The sequence below is a fragment of the Crotalus tigris genome, unplaced genomic scaffold (genome assembly GCF_016545835.1).
Source record: "Crotalus tigris isolate CLP2741 ecotype Arizona unplaced genomic scaffold, ASM1654583v1 scf7180000017567.3851432, whole genome shotgun sequence".
In the NCBI taxonomy this organism is placed as follows: Eukaryota; Metazoa; Chordata; class Lepidosauria; order Squamata; family Viperidae; genus Crotalus; species Crotalus tigris.
In genome coordinates, this window is record NW_024096477.1 from 1277298 (window position 1) to 1301677 (window position 24380).

Consider the following 24380-nt stretch of genomic DNA (forward strand, 5'->3'; position numbering starts at 1 on the left):
ATTGTTCACCAGAGCACCAGAGGGAAGGAGGAGAAACAATGATTGGAAACTGATCAAAGAGAGAAGCAACCTGGAATTAAGGAGAAACTTCCTGACAGTGAGGACAATTAACCAGTGGAATAGCTTGTCCCAGAAATCGTGGGTGCTCCATTACTGGAGATTTTAAAGAAGAGTCTAGATAGTCACTTGTCTGAGATGGAATAGGTTCTCCTGCTTGAGCAGGGGGCTGGACTAGAAGACCTCCAAGGTCCCTTCCAGCTTCTATCCTATCCTATCCTATCCTATCCTATTCTCATTAGCTGAGAAAGAAACACTATTATGAAAGCCATTTCCATCCTTCCTTTTCCATTTTAGGTTGTGCAGACATCTAAGCCAGAATTTTCCACATGATATTCTCACCAGTATTAGTCCCATGTGCTCTCTAGCACCAAAAGCAATAATACTAGCTCAGGGTGATCCGAATTGTATAGCACAGCTAAAAGATTCCAGATTGGAAAAAGCTGTCTAGTTTCTTTTCATCTCTTATGTTTTCTGCCTTCCAACCTTTTTTTTCTTTCAACAGGATTATTTTTTATCTTGAAAAGTTTTAGTTATAAATCCCTGCCATGAGGATTAACAGAGGCTAATAAAATAAATAAATAACATTAAGTTCTAACCATCCCAAAGGCATTCTCTCAATAGTTATGTACCTGCTATATTGCACATACCAATAATTTTTCAAGTCTTGCCTTCTTCTAGTGGTCGCTGTAATAAAAAAAAAACCCAACTGGATTGTTCACTACTTTTGATGAAAGAAAGAATGTGAAATGTTTATTAATTGGCTGATTTTGGGGAGGAAGAATACACACCTTTCCAGACAGTATACAGAGCTTTTATATAATAACAGGGCCAACTTTTATTTACAATTGAATGTTCATGGGAGGTATATTCTAAACAAGGTGGAACACATAAATGTGGGATACAGCATTGGTTATTCAGTGGAGAAAATAGTGAGTTTTTTTCCTTTGCTTAGGGGAGATGATACAAGATACAAGAGATAAAAGGTAGAATTTATAAGAAGCTCCACATCCTTGCTAGGCAGGGAGCATTAAAAGCATCTTGCAAAATGTTAAGGAAATCTTAAGTGGGTTGGCGTATATAATAATTTTGTCAAAAGGACTGCACTACTTAGCAATCTGCTCAAGCATTTTTCCCACAGCTCTTCAAAAGCCAAATCAAACAGAGTAAAAGCTCTACTCTCACCTTGAGCTAAGGATATGCAAAATGATTTAAGAATTGGCATCTTTTTGAAGCCTTCTGAGTTTGGTCCCTCTCTTTATAGTTGGGTGTTTTTTCCCTCATATATTCAGGATTTTTTCTTCTTCTTCTTTCATTACACATTCTGCCATACCACAGTAATAGTTAGGAAAAGCACTGCCACTGTATTATTACAGAACATAGCAGAGAAGCTGCAATGAATGAATATTATGAATTTGAATGCAGTTCATCTTATTGCTTTCACATGTTGGGCTAAAACATTGGAGAAAAGATGCTGGTCCTACTTTTCTTGATCTTTTTATTTTTACATATGTCTTTGTGTTCTTTTTTTTTCCCAAAAAAAACCCCTAGTTGAAACTTATAAACATCCAATTCATTTAATTTTTTTTTAAAACTAGTTGTTTAAAAGTCTATGGAGATTCTCAGTCATTCAGGTCATGGTTGTCCCACAGGTGTTTTTTTTCCAAAGGCAACTAGACTTTCTTGTTTTTTTTTGAAGATGTTTCGCTTCTCATTCAAGAAGCTTTTTCAACTCTGATTAGATCCTCCCATTCTCTACCATCTAGTCAGAGCTGAAAAAGTTTCTTGGATGAGAAGTGCAACATCTTCAAAGAAAAACAAGGAAGTCCAATTGCCTCCGAAAAAAGCACCTGTGGGATAGTTGTTTAAAATGTGTTAGGAAGTGACATATACATTATGACTAGTCAACATCTACCAACATTGGTAGATAGCATTGTGTTCCCTTCCTCTTTGTTTTTGCTCAATCTTTTCCGGAAATTTGCTGTTGTCGAACATGGGAAACAGGAGGAAAAAGTTCAAAGCCTTCTGGGTTACTTCCCAACATTCCAGGTACAATACCCTTACTAGGTCAACTTGCAGAGGAGACAGAAACATACATGTTGCAATGAGGCTGGGACATTTGCTTCTTACAGATATTTTCATTGGTGACTAGCGTGGATGATTGTGGGGAGCTCAGAAAGAAACTTTCTCATCATCTATTCTGTTTCCAGTGAGCTGACTGTGCATGGAATGACACAGGTTGTCCTTGATTTATGACCGTAATTGAGCCTGCAATTCTGGTTGTATGTTGTGACAGTTGTAAAGCGGGTCACCACGTGATCATGATTAATTTTACATTTTTTTACAGTGGTTGTTAAGTGAATGCCATTAAGCGAACCCATTGTTCGCTAAGGGTGGGGTTTTTTTTATGGAAACTTGGAAGTAAGTGCTGGTTTCTGCCAAAAATGTCATAAATTGTGATCACGTGACCCTAGGACATTGCAAATGGCCATAAATGTGAGCCAATTGCTAAGCACCAAAAAGGCAGTCATGTGACGGGGGGGGGAAGCAGATGTCAGAAATCTGAATACAGGTTATATTTTTCAAGCTTGTCCTAACTTCAAACAATCGCTAAGCAACCAATCATAAGTTGAGGATTACCTGTCATGATTGCAGAAAGGGGGAACATACCAGGTTTTAAATTCATGTACATCGGAGCTACACTGCTCTGCCCCACTGTTCAAATCAATCTTTTTTATGGACAAAGGCCGACTATAAGGGTTGAATTTACTATATCTTCCCATTCTACTTTGTTTGCATGTCCTGCTTATCTTCAGTATATCATGAATGTTGAAATCTGCAGTATTGAAACGAAGATGTGTTGTCATAACACATTTTTGCCCATTGCCCATTTTTGTCCTGATCGACTGCTCAATTTTTCAACAGCAATACTTAACCTTTGCTGTCAGAGCAAAGTCTATTTAACTATATTTCCTAGTATGTATGGTTACCACAGGCATCGTGCTACCTTCTGTGTTCCTTCTAGGAAAAGGGAATTCCTAAAGTCAATAAAAATATAACTAGTGATTTTGGGTTTTTGTCTGTCACTGTGAGTCTTTTGTGCTGTTTGTTTGCTTGCATTAATTTCAAGTGTTCATGAACAGAGGCACACTTAAATCCATTGGTTGACTTTTAGGCTTTCTGCCAAGCAATTTTTGCTTAGCTTCTTACAAGTAGGATATTACTATGATGATGATGATGGATCATCGCACAGTCAGCCAGATGTTCAGACTAGATTTGGCATTTTGTCTACCTATCGAGTCCTTACCCAGGACCTGGGATAGGCAGATGTGGATGTTTGATGGTATTACAGGTATCGTCGCAGGATGGAAGCAGTTCCTAATAAGGCCGCCTTTTGCAATTGACTAATAGCAAATTTGTCACTGCCAATGGTGTTCAAGTGGTGCTCCAGTTGTTTTGGGATTGCACCCAAGGAGCCTATTACTATTGGTACTACCCTTGCTTGCTTTTGCCACAGTCTTTCTATTTCTATTTGTAGGTCTTTGTATTTGTTATCTTCTCCAGTTCTTTCTCGTCTATTCTGCTGTCTCCAGGCACTGCCACGTCCACTATCCAGACTTGTTTGTCTTTCTTATCGACAATTGTTAAGTCTGGGGTGTTATGTTGCAGGTGCTTGTCTGTTTGAATTCTGAAGTCCCAGAGCAGTTTAATTTTATCATTTTCTATGACTTTCTCTATTTTATGATCCCACCAGTTTTTGCTTACAGGCAAATGATATTTTTTGCAGATCTTCCAATGCATCATTGTTGCTACTTTGTCATGCCGCTGCTTGTAGTCAGTCTGTGCAATCTTCTTGCAACAGCTTACCAGGTGGTCCACTGTTTCTTCAGCTTCTTTGCATAGGCAGCACTTACTGGCTGTTGCTGTCTTCTCAATTTTGACTTTATATGCATTTGTCCTTAAGGCTTGGTCTTGTGCAGCCAGAATTAGTCCCTCGGTCTCTTTCTTCAATTTTCCTGCTCTTAGCCATTGCCAGGTCGTGTTATTATCTGCTTTCCCAGCTATTTTTTTAATGTATTGGCCATGTAGTGCTTTGTCTTCCCATGCCTCTATTCTGTTCTTCATTTGGTCTTTCTTGTAGGCCAGTTTGGTCTCTCCAGTAGTTAGTAAGCCTTCCTGATATACTAAGTTCAGTGCATCTTCATCATTGTTCTTCAGATATTCTTCCAAAGCCATTTTTTTCTTCTTCAACCATCTGATGTACTTGTAGCATTCCACGCCCACCTATTTGCCTTGGTAGATAAAGTCTGTCAATGTCACTGCGTGGATGAAGGGCATGATTCATTGTCGTTATTTTTCTGGTCTTCCTATCCATTGCTTTTAGTTCTGCTTGAGTCCAGTCCACTATTCCAGCTGTGTACCTAATGACTGGAATTGCCCAGGTGTTGATTGCCTTTATGGTATTTCCTCCATTGAGTTTGGACTTTTAAGATCTTCTTCACTCTCTTGATGTATTCACCTCTAATCTTTTTCTTGACTTCAATGTGCTTGATGTCAGCTTGAAGGATACCCAAGTATTTGTAGTAATCTTCCTCATCCAGACTCTTAATGTTATTTTCGTGGGGCATCTTGATTCCTTCAGTTTTCACTATTTTTCCTTGTTTGATAGTAAGTGTGGCACATTTGTCCAAGCCAAACTCCATTACAATATCTTGGCTATATTATTATTATTATTATTATTATTATTATTATTATTATTATTATTATTATTATTATTATTATTATTATTATTATTCAGAACAATGAGGGGAAGACTGAAATCAAGAGTAATCACCTATTTAATTTCCCTTCTTTCAGAGTAAAAGTCAGAATTGTTGCTACTAGACAGTTTTGGGCTGAACAGTGCTATAGATAAAATTAAAAAAAAATATCTTGACTTCTGGTATAATGGCTCAGCAAACCTAAGTCTTTGATGCTCTATTAAATTTCTGTGTTCAGTGGCATGGCAGTAACCATGTTTATGGCTCTTGTATCAAAGACTCAAGTGATGGATGCTTGGGTGCGGCTTGCTCCATAGCAAAGATACATGCACGTTTCTCAGCTTTAATCCTTTGTTGTTGTGGCCTTCCAGATAGGGCTGGGAAAAGGCCCTCTCTGAAATCCTGGAGAGAGCGAAGGTATTCAGTTAGATGGGGCAGTGGTTTGACTACATTGCAGCTTATATTCTTTGGATTTATGTGATCTAATAAACCATACTTGCCTTGGGATGTAACTGAAAGAAATTGAACCCAGAAATTGAACCCAGGAGCTTTACTGAAATAAAGCACCAAATTCTAATGAGAATTAATTGCTTTGAAAGAGATCCGGTTTGTTATGCATTAGAAGGAATTGATAACTTGATAATTGATAATTTATTAGAGGAGGTGATGCAATCAATCACTTGTTTCATAGGTAACGATATTTATATAGATATAGAAATTAGAGAAAGCAAAACATTTCTGAAAGATATATATGCTGTAGCTTTGACTTTCATCTCCTGGTTTGTTTGTTTTTAATTAAGCAAAAATTCAGAACACGGGGCATAACCTCAAACTGACAGGAGGGAAGTTTAAAAGTAATGTTGAAAAGTATTATTTCACAGAAAGAGTAATGGAAGCCTGGACTCAACTTCCAAACTCAGTCATCAGTACTGAGTTTAAAAATGCTTCGGATAAGCACATGTCAATCATCCCTCAAAAAATTAAAAAATAAAAATAAACATCTATGTGTTGACCCTGGAACTATTTTTTTTCCCCCATCGCAGGAATCTTCTCCCACTTCACTGCTAAATTTTGGCTTACTATCAGGATGCAGATCTACTTAATTCACAGTTATGGTACTCTCCAAAAACTTTGTGATGTGGTTATCCAGTATATCAGTCCTATATATATATATATATATATATATATATATATATATATATATATATATATATATATCAGTGCTGTATCTGTGTGTGTGTGTGTGCGCGCGCGCGCGTGCGAATCTCTGTCTATATGTAACAATGTATTTGTCTGTCTGTCCTGAATTTAGATAACAAAGACAGCATTTTTGTACATCCACTCACAAAAGAAGATAATGATAGATTCAGGTTAACTCCCAATGTTTATACGTGTAGAATAATCTAGAGCAGTGGTGGCAAACCTATGGCACGCATGTCAGAAGTGGCACTTGGAGCCCTCTCTGTGGGCACACATACCGTTGCCCCAGCCCTGCTTCCCCCCACAACTCCCTCCTCACCAGTAGCTTGCCCGGAGGAGAGTCTTCCCCAAGTGCAGCCCACGTGGAGCAATGCAGCCAAGCACATGGCAGCAGGGGCAAGACTCCGCCCTCTCGCCCTGTCATGTGCAGATGATGCTGTGGGGTGCGGGCGGAGAGTGTGGCCACCATGGTGCTGCAAGACTGCTTGGGTGATCTGTGGTGAGTGGGCCCTGCGGGGGGCAGAGTGGGGTGGGCTGGGGGGGTGGGCTGGTTTTGGGGCACTCGATCTCTAAAATGTTTGCCATCACTGATCTAGAGTGTACCAAAGACTTCATGATATGATATGACATGACATGACATGATATGATATGATATGATATGATATATGTCGTACCCTGCGAGGCTATCAGAGCGTGGTAGAAACCCCACCGGTTAACCTCACCGCCCTCCGGCTCATGTATGTAAAAAGGAACTGTCCCTGTCTCCCGACGAAGCAATTGCCTTCATGTTGGTCGGCCATCCTTGAAGTTCCAGCGGCGCTGCAGCATACATATGACATCATCACTTAGCGTCTCAATAGCATACGGCTTTGGAGCCTCACAGGGGCCGACAGAAGACTGAGGACTGTTAGCGGGCGTGCGGCCGGATGGTTGTCAGGAGGAACTAAGGGTGCAGGGGGCGCGGTATTTATGTATTGTGACCAGATGATAGTTTACAGGGTGTTGGCTGGGTGGGGTTGGTTTCGCTGGGGACATGGCGGGTAGCTTCCTTATGTAAAGGCACTGAGAACAGGTGATTCCCAGTGCCGACTTTTTCCCATTTACGAATCTTCAGTAAAGTTTGTTCATCGTTCCTGTTTGTGGCTTATTTCCTCATTGCGAAACACCAAGCTAGGATGACGTAACAATATATGAGAAGGAGGTAAAATGGAAGGAGGTGGGAAGGAGTATCCTAGAAGAAAAATGGCTGGAACTTTGTGCCTGATTATTCCACATTGTGTTGCTTTATTCTATGCCTTGTGGCTATTCTGATTCCAACCTGGTGGGCATTTTCCCGTGTCATATATATTTTCATGGATAATTGCTCACTAGATTAACATCTAAGTGTTCCTCTTCCCACCTTGTACAACTTATGAAAAGCATGGTTTTCTTCCCTTTTTTATTAATATAGAGAAATGGGGAAATACTCCTGTAAAGTCTGCAGTTGCTCAGTTAACAAATTGAGATGTTTTTGATAATCTGACTGGATGGCCATATGGTAAAATCTTTCTATATCCTCTAAGACTAAATTTGGGGGGGGGTGTCTATGAATGCATGTTGACTCCTGGCAACTGCCTGGACAAGACCTGCAATGTTGACAGTTTTCTTGGCAAGATTTCAAAAGTGGATTGCCATTGCCCCTTTCCTAGGGCTGAGAAGATATAACTGGTCCAAAGTCACCCAGTTGGCTTTGTGCCGAAGGCAGATTAGCCCAGTGACCTAACACTAAAGCAAAATGGCTCAGCAGAAAGAGTTATTGATTAAAAATCTGTCCTTCCAGCTTATAATACTACTAACTACTACTGCATACTATATACTATATCATATTATCATCATTACTGATCATGAATGGTTGTTGTTCAACTATGGTTCTTGAGATGACCGGTAAGGATTGTTTGCCCATACAATTTTGTTTGAGCTTCTGGTACTGAACTGTTAGGAGATGGGCTAATGTCTGAAACTGAAAATTTGAGATCTATTAATATATCTACCTGAAATGCGTTAAAACAACCATCCCTTCGGTCCAGCATCTTTGCTTTTAAATCTTTGGATGCTTTCAGCAGCATCCAAAAGAAGATAAAAGAGAGAACTCTTAAAGCTGTTTTCCCTCTGAAATTTCCAAGTTCTTTTGTTTTTTTGTTTTTTTTTGTTTTGTTTTGTTTGGGGGTTTGGCATTTTTGGGAGAGTGGATAGAGAGGTGTTTTGAGTATTCAGAGTAAATTCACAGATGCCTCTTGGTTTAAGTTGGCATAAGGTAGTTATCATTCATGCATTCCAAAAGCTACCCAGTTTGGAAACCTAATCCATCATTGATAGGCTACAGGCAGGTTTGGACTGATGATCTTAGCTGCAAGTTTATCTGGAAACTAAATGATATTCATCAAGGTTATCTCTTTTTTTTGGCCTGAGCTGACCTCAGCTTTGTAGGGAAAGGACATCAGATGGTTAACAGAGGAGTTGTGCTTCAGGGTCATTTGCTGGTCATCAGCAAATTTTTAAAGAGAATTAGTATCTAACTATAAACCTTGGTATCAACAAAGATAATTTATTTGACTATGTCAGTCTTCCACAGTTCTGATCCTTCAAGTCTGTCATTTTAGGTTTAGAAGCTGACTAAAGATGTACTTCTGCTTAAGGTAGAATAGGGTGTACTAATTAAATGCACTCTCAAGTTCATTTACTGAGGTTTTTTGGCACCCACTTTCAATTTGGGTTCACTGGTTAAGTTTGGGATAACCATACTTTCTCAGTCCAATCAAGATTCATTCAAAACCAGCTAAAATATATAATATTCTAAACAATTCATTCATTGTATGAGTATCAATCTTGCTCCAAAGGATAAGATTGCCATATCCTGAGGTCCAAAGAGATCTTATTTTTAATTCATATTTAAAGTGATTATCTGCCATAATCATGTGAAATAAAAACAGTTAATATATTCAGTGCACATTTTAAAATGATAATTGTTTAATAAATTCGTGAAGGGATTTTTACCTATTGGCATAAATTCTGAATTGGCTCAGTTAATTCAATATCCTGCTGTTTTCCCAATCATATTATTAAACGCATCAGAACTGGAACTCAAGCATGGAACATAGAGATCAATAATAAAATATCAGTACATAATGTTAATTTATATTCTGCAGAATTAAAATATAAACCATAATAATTTAATCTTGTCTAATACACACACTGGGGTTCCAGACAAATTTTAAAAGTCAAAGGGAAAAACAGACATTGTTATTCAGTGTCTTTATAAAGTGGAAATATGAAAGAAAAAAACTCATTAATTTTCATTTTGGATATGAAGTTGACATGTACTATAGAAAGTGGATCTAGTAAGTTTCTGTTAGTGTGTTGCAAATCAAGAATTATTGACTAGGTAGAGTGGAGCAACAATTATCAGTGGATTTCATGGCCTGTAAAAATGAAAGAGTCTTAACTATGTCCAAGCAGAAAATACAGATTTGTCCCCCAGTTCTTTTCATTGGTTACAAGGGGTTTCTCAACCTTGGCCTCTTTAAGATAGGTGGACTTCAACTCCCATAAGTCTCCAGCCAGCCATATTGACTGGAGAATTCTCGGAGTTAAAGTCCACTCATCTTAGAAGATTGAGAAATCCTGATTAGGTGTTCTCATATTGAAGGATTAACTGATCCCTGCTTAAATGCTGCCATCTGTAGAGGCACTGCATGCTTAGAGAGAGATACTAATACAGTGGTGCCATATTACATAGCACCAAGCATTTCTTCTACATGCTTCATTTCCCTCCAGTTCCAATGAAATCAGATGCTAGAGTAAAAGAAAAACTTCCCCACATACTTCCATGAATACTTTAAAACCCACAGAAACACATGATTGCTCCTCTTCTGAGTCATCTTTGCTGCTATTTACTAATGACTTTGTAATCTCGGGTCCAATAGTCTAAGTTATTTTTTCCCCTTTATTTTTATTGCCCCTTACATTGCTTTCCCTGTCTTTCTTTCCAATGACTCAGGACTTTGTTTTTTAAAAGCCGAGTATCGCATAGGGAAGTGTGTGTGGAAAAAAAAAAAATCAGCCACCAGTAATTCTGGATTATGATTCTTGGCATACAGGATAAAGTAGCTGATTCAAGAGAAGGGAATGCAAGCCTGTGGATGCCACTTTCCTGAGCCTCCCTGAGATAAATTTCCCGGCTGGTTGTGTTCCCACCTACCGTGTAGTGTAACCAGCTGCTAATCAGTAAAAGAGCTGACTAATGAGAAGATTAGTTATAACTCTGCCAGAGCTCAGGGACAGATGCTTGGTGGTTAGAGCTGCCTCTTAGAATAAAGCTACGGAAAATCATTATTTAATGTATAGGCTTCTTGCTATAAAGTCATCCAAATTTTCATTCTAAGGATTTTTATTCCTCAGGTTGAAAAAAAAAATCCGAGCAAAGTTGGCTTGATTCCCAAGGCTCCGATTGCGGCGTTGTTGTTACTTGACGGAGCGGTATGAGAAGTTTACAACCAGTTCTGCAATGAGCAAACAGCTATTGCCAAAGAAGATGCCTTTGGATTTTAGGAATGTCTGTGTCCTTCTGCCAGACCGAGAGCAGCTCAGTTTGACTGTTGGGGTAAGTGTATCTAAGCTTGTTTCAGAGACTGAATAACACAGATAGGTACCTGTGTTGTTTAGAAAGTGTGGGGAATATACTAAAGGTTCTGAGGATTTGCAAGTTGAAAACAAAAGCTTGTAAGCTGAAAAATAAGTTTCTTTTAAAAATGGATCCATATTAGCATAAGTTGGATCTGTTTCTTCTGCAACTTCTTTTCATATTTGTTTGATCTTTTTGTAGTGTTAGAAAACTAAAAAAGAGTTTTCCCTTGGAATTTGTTGATTTAGTTGTGTTAATTTTTCAACATGGTGGACTTGGGGAATCATACTTTGCAAGTTTTATTATCCTGTATGTCTTCAAACCAAATTAAGTAGCGCTATATTCTGAGAACTTTCCCTTGTAGGAAAATAAAACTTGAAATGTAGTGCAGGAAGTAAGGTAGAGAATGAAGTAATTTGAAATCTATGGTGCCTATTACAGATATCAATAGAATTATGTATTTCTGTAGTGTTGCAGGTTTGTTTTAAAGATCTGTATTGTAATAAAAAAATTGTTATCACTGGAGTTAAACTTCTGTCAGGATTTGAATTTTTTTTTAAAAAAAAAAAAAGCAACATACACCTGTTTGGGTAGATTCCCCTTAGAAAATATAAATTTTGAATCAGGCAGCTATTTCTAGTCATGCACAGACCTGTCTATTTCTTTTTCTTTTTTTTTTAATCTTTTCTGTCACTGAAGAGAAAAGTATCAAAGAAAAGAATGGGAAGCTTACTGAGCACTTTAAAATCATCTGGGAAGATAAAACATGGGGCTGTGTGTTCAGAATAAACTGTCAAAGGACTATCATTCATTCTCCCAGTCTGTTTTTGAATAATATGGACCTTCAAAAAGGTATTTTAAAAAACCAACATAAATAGCCAAAAGAATGTTGCTGAATTTCCTGATCCTTTTGTAGCTTATCTTTTTAAGAAGCTTCATATATTGTGTCTGCTTGCTTCTAAATAATTTTTATCATCCTTTTTAATGCTGGATGTTCAGAGCATTTTTTCCTCTTTTGGTGTTTATGTGTTATAGTGCACATCCTGAGGTGAACTGATCTAGCACTTACTGACTGGCTGGCTGACTTATTTATACCATGTGTATAGCCCCCTATCTTAAACTAAACTCTAGCTGGCTTATTTTTCTTGTCTCTCCTCTTGTAACCATCATTTTATTATCAATTTCCCATACTTTGGTCTTCTACTATTTTCTCATTTTTCCTCAAAATGTTGCACTTGGGAAACTGAATTAAAGTCCCCCAAAATAGACCCACCTTTGAACATTGGCTATGTAGGTAGAAATGAAGGGTGCAATGCCATTATCTCTGGGAGGGCGGTCTAACTTTGTATATATATTTCTTGAATTGAGCTTTTCTTTTCCTCATCAGTTTTTCAGTAAACTGCCATGGGTACAAATGAGTTCATAATCTTTGTCAATTGTAATAAAATCCCTTATGGGTAGATTCAGCTTGAAATTTATGAATACAGTTCTTCAGCTTAGCTTGTGACAGAATAGCTCAACAAACATTAAGCCTGTTTGAAGTCTAGATTAAGTGTAGAGCTCATCATGTTGTTTTCTAGGGAGGGGGGAAAAAAGACAGATCAGCCATAGGAGAAACTACCTAGAGCAGGGCTTTTCAACCTTTGGTATATTGGCACCTGGCAGGTGGTACGCGACCATCCTAGAAAAGTGGTAGCGGGGGAGGGAAATGAGCTGAACCGGTGACAGCACCGCACAAGCCTGAGCGAGAGATGGCTGGAGCTGCAGGGCTGTCAGGGCTCAGCGGAAGCGCCAGGATCAGCGCTTCTTCGGGACTGTCAGGGCTCAGTGAAAGCACCAGGATCAGAGCCAGGCTCCAGCTGGAGCTCGGCGCTGATCCTGGTGCTTCCGCTGAGCCTAAAGCACCAATCAGCTGGAAAACAGCACTGATCCTGGCACTTCTGCTGAGCCCAGAAGAAGCGCCGATCAGCTGGAATGTTGCAGCATCTCCAGGGTCTTGTGATTTACATTCAGATGCTTGGTAACTGATTCATATTTATGATGGTCACAGTGTCCCAGAGTCATGTGAAGTGACCAAAACCTGCTGTAACCACCCAGCAGATGGGGGGAATAAAAACCAAACACATACGCCCCGCTGCCAATCCTCAACAGAAATGCTCACAACAATGAAAACCTCGGACAGGAGGAAGAGCGTGGCCGGGCGGGCAAGCAATGGCATTTTTTTCAGTGCCATTGTAACTTCAAACAGTCACTAAGCGAACTGTTGTACAGGACTACCTGTACTTTATCACTTTTTTTTTTTTTTTGGTCATCAAGTTTTTGACACCTTGCTAGGTGACTGGTGGTACTTGGATATTGCCATATCCTAAAAGTGGTACAATGGGTGAAAAGGTTGAAAAGCCCTGACCTAGAGTGGATTTCCGTTTCCAATATGGTATTCCTTACTGATGCTCTTCCCATAGCTGAATTTCAGGAATGTCTGATTTGAGGATTGCATGGCTGCAAAGGCAGCCTCTCCACAGCACTGTATGATTCTGAAAAAATACACGGTTGCTTTAATGAATTGCATACAGGTGTTGCATTCATATTCCTATAATACATGTTCCTTCTGTGTAGGTAGGAGGATTACATTCCTTCATGGGGGGAGGGGGAGAACCATAACTTGTGATAGAGAATGTAAGTAAGTCAAAATATGGTTCCCTCCAGTTTAAAATCTTTTTTTTTTAATTTATGGCCACCTTGTGTTTTATAGCCTGCTTCATATTAAACCTTTCAAATTATCTCTTTCAGTAGTTACAGTATATTAGCAAAATGTTCTTATAAAATTGTTCCTTAAAAATGAGAAATCTGTTTAATTGAATCATCTTAAAATATTCAAATTTCCCGTGATTCCCACAGTATAAGATTTCAGAATGGCCCTTTATAAAGGGATCAGAGTTAAGAAGTTGTAAGAAACCAGTAGCTCACATTGACTTCAATTAATTTCTAATCCCTACTATTACTAGTAGTAACTAGAAGTCACTTGAAGGTTAAAACTGAAAATATTAGCAGGCATTAATCCACAAGATTCGTTTTGGCTTTCACTTTGCAGTAGTTCACTGTGGATCACCAGTTTAAATCAGGTCCAAATATACCCAGGAAGTTTGAAATTTAGTTCTTCCTAATTGAATAGATGATCATTCTAAATAACTGTTTTGGAATATTTAGGGGCATAGTTATAATATATATCTGAAGCTATTTGAAGTATTTGTATTTTTTTGTTAATGGAATCATGCAGCAGCTGTGGAAAGCAGCCATGAAATCCTGGTAAAAGATGCAGTTGCTTTGAAGAGTTACAGACAAGTACTATTTTGATCTTTTAAATTGCTCAGTGTCTCTCTCTCTGTGTTATAACATAGAATAACAGAGTTGGGATCTTGGAGGTCTTCTAATCCAACCCCCTGCTCAAGCAGAAGACCCTAAACCAGTGGTTCTCAACCTGTGGGTCGAGACCCCATTTGGGGTCGAACGACCATTTCACGGGGGTCGCCAAATAACACAGTCCGCCATTTTTTCCCCCTTTTCCTTGGCTGTGCTACTCCCTTTTATTCTATTGGCTTTTGAAAGCCAATAGAATAGACTCTCTTGAATAGAGTCTAATTCTATTGGCTTTCAAAAGCCAATAGGAATTGTCCAGGCTGTCTCTGCCCTGCTGAGCCCGCCAAAAGTCCCATTCTGCAAACGGTGCTGCACCAGTTGAGTAGTCCTCGACTTACGACCAGTTGAGTAGTCCTCGACTTATGACCGGTTGGGGGTCGCAGCATTAAAAAGGTTGAGAACCACTGCCCTAAACCATTTCAGACAAGTGACTGTGCAGTCTGTTCTTAAAAGCCTCCAAGGCTGGGGCACCCACAACTTCTGGAGGCAAGGCATTCCACTGGTTAATTGTTATAGTATATTTTTTGACAAAGTATGTAATATAGTATATGTTGCTGTAGTATATTTTGCTGACTTTCTTTTTTTCATGATTTAATTCTTAATTTTTACTTCGTTTTTTTATTATTGCATTTTGTAAGTCACCCAGAGTTGTAGCAGGTTAGAGCAACCTAGAAATCTGATAAATAAATAACCACCCCACTTCACAAGAATTTGATATTCTTGTTGGGGATCTCCTAAGTTTGTTAGAGATGAAAATGGAACAACCAGTCTTTTTCTCGTCTGAGCAAATATTAATTAATGCTAATGATATTCCTGCCAGGGAGGATAAATGATGGGGGTTCAGGAAGCCAGAGGACCCTTATTCCTAAGAGCCCTCTTCTTTTTCCTGATTTTGCAAAAGGTCCTGTTTATTTCTACTTCCCTGCTGTTGCATGAAATTCTATTGTTTTGTTTTAATGCAGTGATATTAAAGTTTCTATCTTCCCCTGAGATTAGATTATATGATGGTTTCAAAATGATTTTTCAGAAGTTGTCCAAGATCCTTCTCTCCACATTTGTCTGTATCAAATGTGTTTTTTATGGACGCTTTTCAGTATCATCTTGACTAGAGCCATGAAAATGGTAAGCCACACTGGAGAAGCAGGATGGAAGAGCAACACACACTACTTTAACAACTATTTAACAACTACTTGAATGGTTGTTAAGAGAGAGAATATACAGTATTGGGGTGGGCTGTATCCATTTTTAAAGAGAAATGGAAGGGCCTTCAGCACTGCATTTCTTGTTTGTGGGTACAATAGTCTCTATATAAATTGTGAAGAAGTAGATATGCTGATGTAGAGTGCTGATTCTAGTATTTACTTTTGATTTCTTGAATATCTTGCTTTATTTACCTAAAAGGGTTTTCCCCCATATAATTTACCTTACAATGGGAGTGTCATTTTAAAGTTATTGAGAATACGGTAATGGAAGCAGACCAGTTTTTCCCTTTTGTAACAATGGATTATCTCCCTTTGGGGTAAATACTGAAATTTAGTCATTTCTGTAATTGTCCAGAATTAGGAATTGTCATCCCTTCTCCTTTTTCCCTCCCAGCATCATTGAGTATAGGATGAGAATCAAGATATGGCTGCGTTCTCTTTTCCATAACTTTGAAAATATGGTGTGTTGAACAGGCATAGTTTTCCATTGCCTGGTTGCTTTGTTTTCCATCTATACAAGCAAAGCTTCATAGCTTCACTTCCATCTATATGATTTTGTGTTCTTGTGATGGAGCCAGATACAAAAGTACTCTGAGATGGAAAGGGAAAAGGGAAAGGGAAAAGACATAACAGTAACATACAATTAGGACAAGCTTCAATTTCAAACCCTGGTTTGTTCATTTCAGATCAAGGCCATGACTTGTCCCACATTAAATATAAAACAGAGCTTATTGAAAGCAAGAATGGGTAACCTGGTCACCTGCAGATAATTTCTAGACCTAAAGCCCATGCCACTTTAGCCAATTAAGTAATTAAAATCCTTTTAAATATTTACCTGTGGACTTGTAGGGTATGGATCTACTGAGGCAAAAATGAAAGAGGTGCCTTAGAAAATAATGTTCAAAGTCTGTTAATTTGAAAAGGCAGAATGAAAATGCTTAGGATTTCAACTTTGGGCTGGCATTTATATGTAGGGCTTGAATATTATGTTCTGGAGTAGGCAAATGTCCTGCAGTATTCCTTAAGGCAATTCATTGTCTGCAATAAAATAATTTCTGTATGTTCAACCTGGGAAGCAATACAGAAAGAATAGCTGTATATTCATGGCATAGGTGAGATTATGCAAATGCTATAATTCAGCACTGGGGTTAGAGGGCATAGAAGTCCCAAGATTGTTTTGGGTTAAACTAATTTCTCCTAAACAGCTATCTTCTCCAAACCAAACAAAGGAGATGACAGAGTTAACTCTTCTTGCTAATGGTACAAAGTGGTTCTCAAAAATGCGAAATTATCAACTCTCTTAAGCTCTTTGTTTTCTTTTTCACTTCTCCCTCTAGCAGTCTTTTAAGGGTCAATAAGGGAAGGAAGGAAGGAAGGAAGGAAGGAAGGAAGGAAGGAAGGAAGGAAGGAAGGAAGGAAGGAAGGAAGGAAGGAAGGAAGGAAATGTGTGGAAGCTTCTCCCAAATTAATTATAGGTGCTGATTTGATTGGACCATAGACTTAAAAAAAAACTAATAAGGGCCAAAATGTGATAGCCTCTCAGCCATCTCATTGTATCTGAAAGTTCATGAAATATGGGCAATCTTAATTTGATTGGGATATCTTTTGTTCAAGCACTGTTGATGCAGGGCATTTTTAACCCAAGACATAATTAGATAGGTTCAGTGCCAAGTGAACATAGTGTATGTATCATTTCTATCTGAATCATTTTATACCTCTTATTGAAGAACATAAAAGTTCTGAGATGTTCGTTAATCATTATAATTGATTAACATTAATTGATTAGTTACACTCAACTCATAGATGATTAGACTTATAGAAAAAACTAATCAAAATCAAGCAAATCACATTTTGGTTTGGTGTGTATTGTGTGATCCAAAGCAGTGGATCACAGTGTTCTCATATATAAAATGTCCACTGTTTGTCCTATCCTTCAGATGTACAACAGCATAGCAGGTATCACACAATACTGTACATCATTGTTTTACTATGTAGTAATATCATGATTCATTGCTAAAATGTTGTTTAGAAATTAATACTGTATTAAGCTAATTGGAGGCCTTTGACTAGAGTGAAAAATAATTCATAATAATCATTGCCCAGGAATCCTATCAGGGCAATGCTTCAATAATCTGCAAGTTTCCTCTGTAGCAGTATGTTCCATTCATGTATGTAATGCTGTAGTGCAAAGTGCAAAGTTATGATTGGCTTGAAATACCTTTCTCTAAACTGCTTAAATACTATTTTTGTGTTGCAGGTAAAAGCCACAGGACAAGAACTCTTTGACCAAGTTTGTGATGTACTGAAAATTAAAGACCCTCATTTCTTTGGCATCAGTGTTGTAAAAAGTAAGATAAATTATTTGACAGATATCCATAGCCTGTACCTAAGATAGATTTAAGAGGCATGAAAGACAACTCAACATCCTTTCAACACTAACTTGTGAATATGCATATATGATAAAGGGAGAGTCTCTTTATTTGCACTTATTTCTCTCTTTCTCTCTCTTTCTTTCTCCCTCTCCTTTCCTTCTTCAGCCATTCTTTCTGCCAACTTTTCTTTTCACTTCTAGGTAGAATTTAAAGCATTGTTTGTGTAGCAAGGCTGACTATTTGCAAAGTCATCACAAAGTCAGTTTCTTTTATAACTTGCAAAGAATGTTGTTTCTACAAAAATCTGAAGCACTTTGAACTTTATTAAATTATGCCATGGGAAAGGCTTACAAATCATTCCAACATATTAGACAGCATTTTTGTAGCTAATCCTTATCACCTTGATACCCTGGGAGTATTTGCATGTGATATAATTTAAAAAGAGATTCTATAAGAGAAAACCAACCTTCGGTGTTTGGATATCTGGTTCAGCCAGTGTTTTGTAGAAATTGTTTTCTCTCCACAAATATTCATTCATTATATGAGTATTTCCTCTCATAGATGTCAGAATATTGCTGTGATTTTTTTTTTAAAAAACTAGTCTCCCTCAAAATAGAATGGTGAAGTATTCCTGAGGTAAAAATGATCACTCTTAGGTTTTGCATGTCAGCTGTGGATAGTTTGATGCTCTTCAAAGTTATGGCTTCAATCAACTTCAGTCAGCATGGCCAATGGCAAAGGAATATAGGGACTGAAGTCTGAAAACTTGGAATCAGAATGTTTATTTGAGTGTTGCCTCTGCTTTCTTCTCTGTGTATTTGATGTTCTTGGGAGGAGGGGGAAATCCATTGGTGCTTTTTATCCATTGAAGTCAGTGGCCTAGTGGCAGGGGCTATGTATGGAAACTCAAACGTTTCCATATCTAAGAAGAAAGTCCACCATGAGTGCGCCTGGTCCAATTGCTTTGTCCAAAAATGTTTGAGACTAGACCATCTGGAGTGTAGTTATCTAACTTTATGTGTTAATAATCCCTATTAAATTTATCTCTTTTGACCCAAGGTAATGATTATCAATTGATTAGCTTCTTTATCGCAATTCATTTACCATCAGTAAGAAAATAATAATCCTTTCCCATATTTTATTCACTGCAGAAATTAATAGTTAAGCAGGAGGATCAGGATTTGGCCCTCAAAATACATTATTTCCTCCCTCGTTTGCACCTCAATATAAATTTGAATTTTCTGTATTCAAAAATAGAGATACTGCACACGTGAATATAATGCAGAAGTACTTATATACGTGACAGTTTGAAGCTGGCCCAGTAGGCATAATCTTAGGCTAAAAGTTTCCCTGGATGAAACTTGTTATTCATCTGTCATTTAAAATGAGAATTACACACTTCAGAATTACTTTTGTGGTCTCCCAAGTCACATGCATTTTTTAAATCAGCTTTTCTTCCAAATCTGTGCTGTCCAGTCAGGGTGAGTCAATGGGGTTTAGACATGACCTCTGAGGAGATTTTCTTGCTTTCTCGCTCATTATTATTTCTAAAGGATTTGTTTTCACCCAAGTCTGATTTCTCCCCCGGCCCTCTTTTTTTGGTCAGAAGAGTCTGATGAAAGATTATAACTGCCCATGCTCACAATTGTATCAGACTTGGTTGGAAAGAGAATGGATAGGGCTGGCATTTGTGGTTGTGGCCACACCATGAACTGAAATCAAACCCTTCCCCCGGTTTTGTGGAGAAGGGATGCTTTCAGCAGGATTACACTTGGCATCAGTTAAGCTCTAGCAAAATTCAGTAGCACAGATTTATTTGCAGGACTGTCTCTTCTCCCCAACCTTCCCCCAAAGAGGCCACCTTAATCAAATGAGCGTTCAGGTGTCATTTTTTCAGGAGAATATATCTCCCCTCCCCCCAAAAAAGATAGGAAACTTAAGTACATGACAAGGATCTCTAAACTTTACCTTTAATCTTGGAAATACACATTCTTGCCTGCTGCTTTTCTTGTGAAAGGTGTGAGTGTGGGGGGAGGAGAGCTGAGCTGTGGGGGGTTTTGTAACCGGAGGATTACCCTGCAAGTTGGCATTTTGACAACATTAACCTCATTAGAGTTGGAATGTAAGGTTGCATTCCTGCACGAAGGCAGCAACTGCAGGGTGAGACTGGGGACAGGTTGGCGATGGAGGAGGAAAAGGAGGGGAGGCACTTGGCAGAGGAGGGCAGGCAGGTCAGTTGGTGTTTACAGAAATTTCAAAATGGCTTAGTGAGTCACGAAGGTTGACTCTTGGTGCAAAGAAATTATGCTTGGCTCCCATATTTGGTCTTCCTAATCCTTCTCCCACCCAAGCAATTAAATACCTAAATTCCTCTTTAGGTACAAAATAGTCTCAGAGGCCAATTCTTAACAAAAAGAGAGCTAAACCTCCATGTGGAGTCCATAAGGCTAGCTTGGGATGGGAGGGAGGGAGGGAGGGAGGGAGGGAAGGAAGGAAGGAAGGAAGGAAGGAAGGAAGGAAGGAAGGAAGGAAGGAAGGAAGGAAGGAAGGAAGGAAGGAAGGAAGGAAGGAAGGAAGCTTATTTACCTTGACACAAAGCATAGCAGAGAGTTTCCCCCTGGACCTGAACAACTTTATCTGGGAGGTAGGTTGATAATTAGTGAGATCATTGCAAAAAGGGTTTAAGGGGAGTAGTTCTTCCTTCCTTTTTTCAGTTCTGAAAAGTCTTTTCAATAACTAATTATAGGAAAAAAATCTTCATTAATACCAACGGTATTAATTTGTTCCTAGGAAATATCAACTTTTCTTAGGAGTGAAATGGAGAGAGATTGTAGTAAGATTATTATACCTACATCCCAACCCATAGAAATCCTTCAAATGATTGTGGTCCTGATAAATTACCAGCCACCTGATAAAACTAGTTGTGTTATATTAGGCCATAACTGCTGTGGCTTCCTATATCTTTGTATACAACTGGAAAATTACAAGCTGGAATGTACCATCTTTATACAATACAAAGTTTCACCTTACAGGAATATTTATGCTAGGGAAAAGTTGGCAAGAGGGCAGATGGCTACGTAAAATGAATTTTTAACATATATATGTATATGGTAAACTTAAAATTTATGCCAAATAATTTTATTAATCTGGTTGGCTTGCAAATAACTGTATTTCATAAAATATACCACATATTTGGTTCCAAACTTTTTCTTCCATGAACAGTACCCATAAACACAGAGATCCATCAGAGGATGCTCAGACATTTTAATTACTCAGTTGGCAGGAAAGCAGAACACACTCCAAAAGATTTAATTGTATATTTAATTTTCTCTTTATATAAAATCCTGAGCATTTAAATAATTTCAGGTGTTCCTCCTACTATTTATTCTCTTTCCTTTTCAGATAACGAATATGTATTTATTGATCTGGAGCAGAAGCTTTGTAAATATTTTGTAAAGGAGTGGAAGAAAGAAGGAAGTAGAGTAAGTCCTTCAGTGTGTATTTATAACATTGAATTCTTTGCCGTGTTGTATGGCTGAGGCTGCATCTGATGGAACTAAATCTAATTATAACAGGTTCAATGTCAGTTTTATAGTCCACATACATTTGTCTGCTCCAATGATTTTTTTTTCTTGGGGGCTTTTGAAATTCTAACAATGCAATCCTATACTTTAGTTATTTGTTTGTTAGATTTATATTTTGACTTTTATTCAGACTACTGAGCAACAATATGTATGTATTTATATTATGCGTTAATTATATTTTTTGCAAATAACTTAAGACAACGAACATATTTAACACAGCTTCCTCCTCCTATTTTCCCCCCAACAATAACCCTGTGAGGGAGTTGGGCTGAGAGGGAATGGCTGGCCCAACATCACCTAGCTGGCTTTCATGACTAAGGCAGGACTTGAACTCATGTTCTCTTGCTTTCTAGCCTGGTGCCTTAGATTAGAGTAGACTGCCTCTCTGTGCATGTATGTGTGTAGCATTCTTTCTTCTCCTTTTTTCCTACATGAGGTAAGGTGAGTATCCATGGCTACCATTAGACATGTATCTGGATCTCTCCAGTGCCAATCCAACACTGTAATCGCTAGGCCACACTGCCTCTCTACTCAGAAATAAGCCCTGTATAAATGTATATTGCTGATTGTTAAGGAAATATGTCATTCCATGAGAAACTGATCCAAATGTCATGGCTTGCTTTTGGCCCAGTGTTTAGTGTTCTGTATTTGTTCATGTTTCCAGTGTTTTGCTCTAGGTATAGCAAGGTTTTTCAGTTATTGTTTATTTATGCTATTTAAATTTAGGCTTCATTGTTTGTGGTTCCACAGCCATAAACTTCAAGATGAGCCAGAATAGGACTTAGGTATTATGTATCTTTGTAAATTTATCTATCTACTTTGGCAGCTACATTTTCATATTGGCTGAAACATACCTTGTTAAATATGTGGGCTTAATTATGTAGGATCTATCAGAAATCAGTATTAAAAAGACAGAGACCAAAGTATAAGAAGTTTAATATTTTAAAATAAAGTTGTAAATAAAATACCAGTAACCATCAACAGTATTTGTCACTTGGTGGAAAGTCCAGGCAGATAGGTGCCTGTTGATAGAAAAACTATTTCTTTTGGTTTTACTGTCCCTCAGTTTTTTCTTAAAAACTGAGGGACAGATACCCAGTACAATCTGATTCTAGTTAAAACAATTTTAATCTCTGTTGTTACAGAAAATCAAACTAGTGCAGAACCAGGTTCAGAGATAGTTTGATGCTTTTCATAAATATAACCTGCAGATTACTGTTTCGGATCCTCTATTTGGGATCAATTATGTCAGTAGACTATTGTGATTAAATTAAGTCACCAATGGGCTCAATTCAATCACAATAGTCTACTGACACAATAGACAGACAGACAGACAGATGGATGATAGAGGAAGTTGTCTGACTTCTCTTTTGCTATTTTTATTTCAAAGGGAACAGAAAAGTTCATTCCTCCTTTGGTTGCGTTCTTCAGAGTACAGTATTATGTAGAAAATGGGCGAGTTATAAGGTACTGTTGGTTATTACTTTTTTTAAAAAAAAACACCGTACATTAATGTTCACCCTTTTGTTCTTCTATTTAATATAATGCCGTATTTAGCTTTCTGTTACCAATTTACTTAGGAAAGGATGGATTGTGAATGTGTTGGATTCAAGTAGCTTAGTCACACTGTCAAACACAAAATGATAGTTTGTCACTAAACCATTCTTCCATCACATGTGACATCTTCTGTAAATGGAAATCTAGTTTGCTGTGTTTGATTAAGGTATATATAGTTCAGCAACCTGAAGAGAAAAATGTTGCCTCTCTTTCACAATTGAACTTAGATTAATTCTTTCATTAACTGTATTACCTATAATGGCCTGTTGTCAAACTTGCAGAGCTTTTTTGCATAGCAAACATGAAAGAATGAATGGCAGGTGCATTGAAACACCTGTGCACACACCTTTGATAGAGCTGCATTCTCTACCAGGGTTGTGTAGTGATCTGGATTTGAAAAGGAGAAGGTGATATGTAGCATGTGTGAGCATGCACATCACACACATGGGCATCACTTTAAATCAGGGGTCTTCAAACTTGGTCCTTTTATGACTTGTGAACTTCAACTCCCAGAATTCCTCAGCCAGGCACACTAGCTGAGGAATTCTGGGAGCTGAAGTCCACAAGTCATAAAAGGGCCAAGTTTGAAGACCCCTACTTTAAATCAAATCCAAAGAAGTTTTGTCTTTTCCTGATTCACATGGCTATCTGATTTCAGAAAAAATGAATTGTATTTAAGGTGATGTAGACAGGTACAACACATATACCTGTGGCCTGTCCAAATCACCTTTTCCCCCTGCACAACACTCATTTGCATATATAAAAATGATAATGATTTATTAAACTTTTTTCTGCACAACTCTGTATGATTATGGGGAGCTCATAACAATCAAAGAAATTACAATAAAGTCCCTAAACATAAAAATGAAGAAAATCTAGCAAGCAAAGTGTGTCGGGTGGGGGTGGGGGGTGTCACTCTCCCTTGTAAAGGCCTGGGTGAAGAGCCAGGGCTTCATGACTTTCTAAGCAACAGCAGAATGGGGGCCATCCAGATCTTGGAGAGAACCTTGTTCCAGAGGGCAGATGCTATTAAAAGTGTGATTCTGGGGTTCTGAAAGATGACATTATTTAATCAAAGGAATTTGGAGCATATCAACCCAGCAAGGCAGATAGTATGGTAGATACATGGTGTCTTAAGTAACCAGGTCATATGTCATGAAGGGTTTCATAGATAACAAACAGAGCACTGAATCACTTTCAGAGGCAAATCAATAACCAAATCAGTTGATGAAGCAGATGTATTATAGTGCCAAGGCATGCTCATTCATTCGTTCATTTGCTCATTCATTCATTCAGTTAATTTCTATAGCTGCTTAGCTCAGTCAATTACTCTGGGTGGTTTGCTTCAAAAAAAATATATTACAATTAAAACACTAAAAAAAAACCAATAGAAACATCCAAAATAAATATACATCTCAGGTTAGTTAGCCGTAAAGCCAGGAAAGGGGGCCCTTGACACAGGCTTGGGAACATATTCAGGTTTTTAGGTCATTACGAAAGGCTAACAGGATTGGGGCCATTCTAATCTCCAAAGGGAGGGTGTTCCATAGAAAGGGGCCACTGTGAAAAAA

General features: G+C 38.1%; 1 protein-coding gene across 3 annotated transcripts in view; it reads left to right on the forward strand.

Annotated features, from left to right (window-relative positions):
• FRMD1 (FERM domain containing 1) overlaps positions 1-24380 on the forward strand; it is a 49161-nt gene that overhangs the window by 7225 nt on the left and 17556 nt on the right. For all 3 annotated transcript variants that reach the window (XM_039349902.1, XM_039349912.1, XM_039349892.1), the window contains exons 2-5: positions 10455-10656; positions 17554-17644; positions 21071-21150; positions 22643-22719. In XM_039349902.1, the coding sequence (XP_039205836.1) occupies positions 10561-10656; positions 17554-17644; positions 21071-21150; positions 22643-22719 (344 nt within the window). In that variant the 5' untranslated portion in view covers positions 10455-10560. The remainder of the gene's footprint in view (positions 1-10454; positions 10657-17553; positions 17645-21070; positions 21151-22642; positions 22720-24380) is intronic.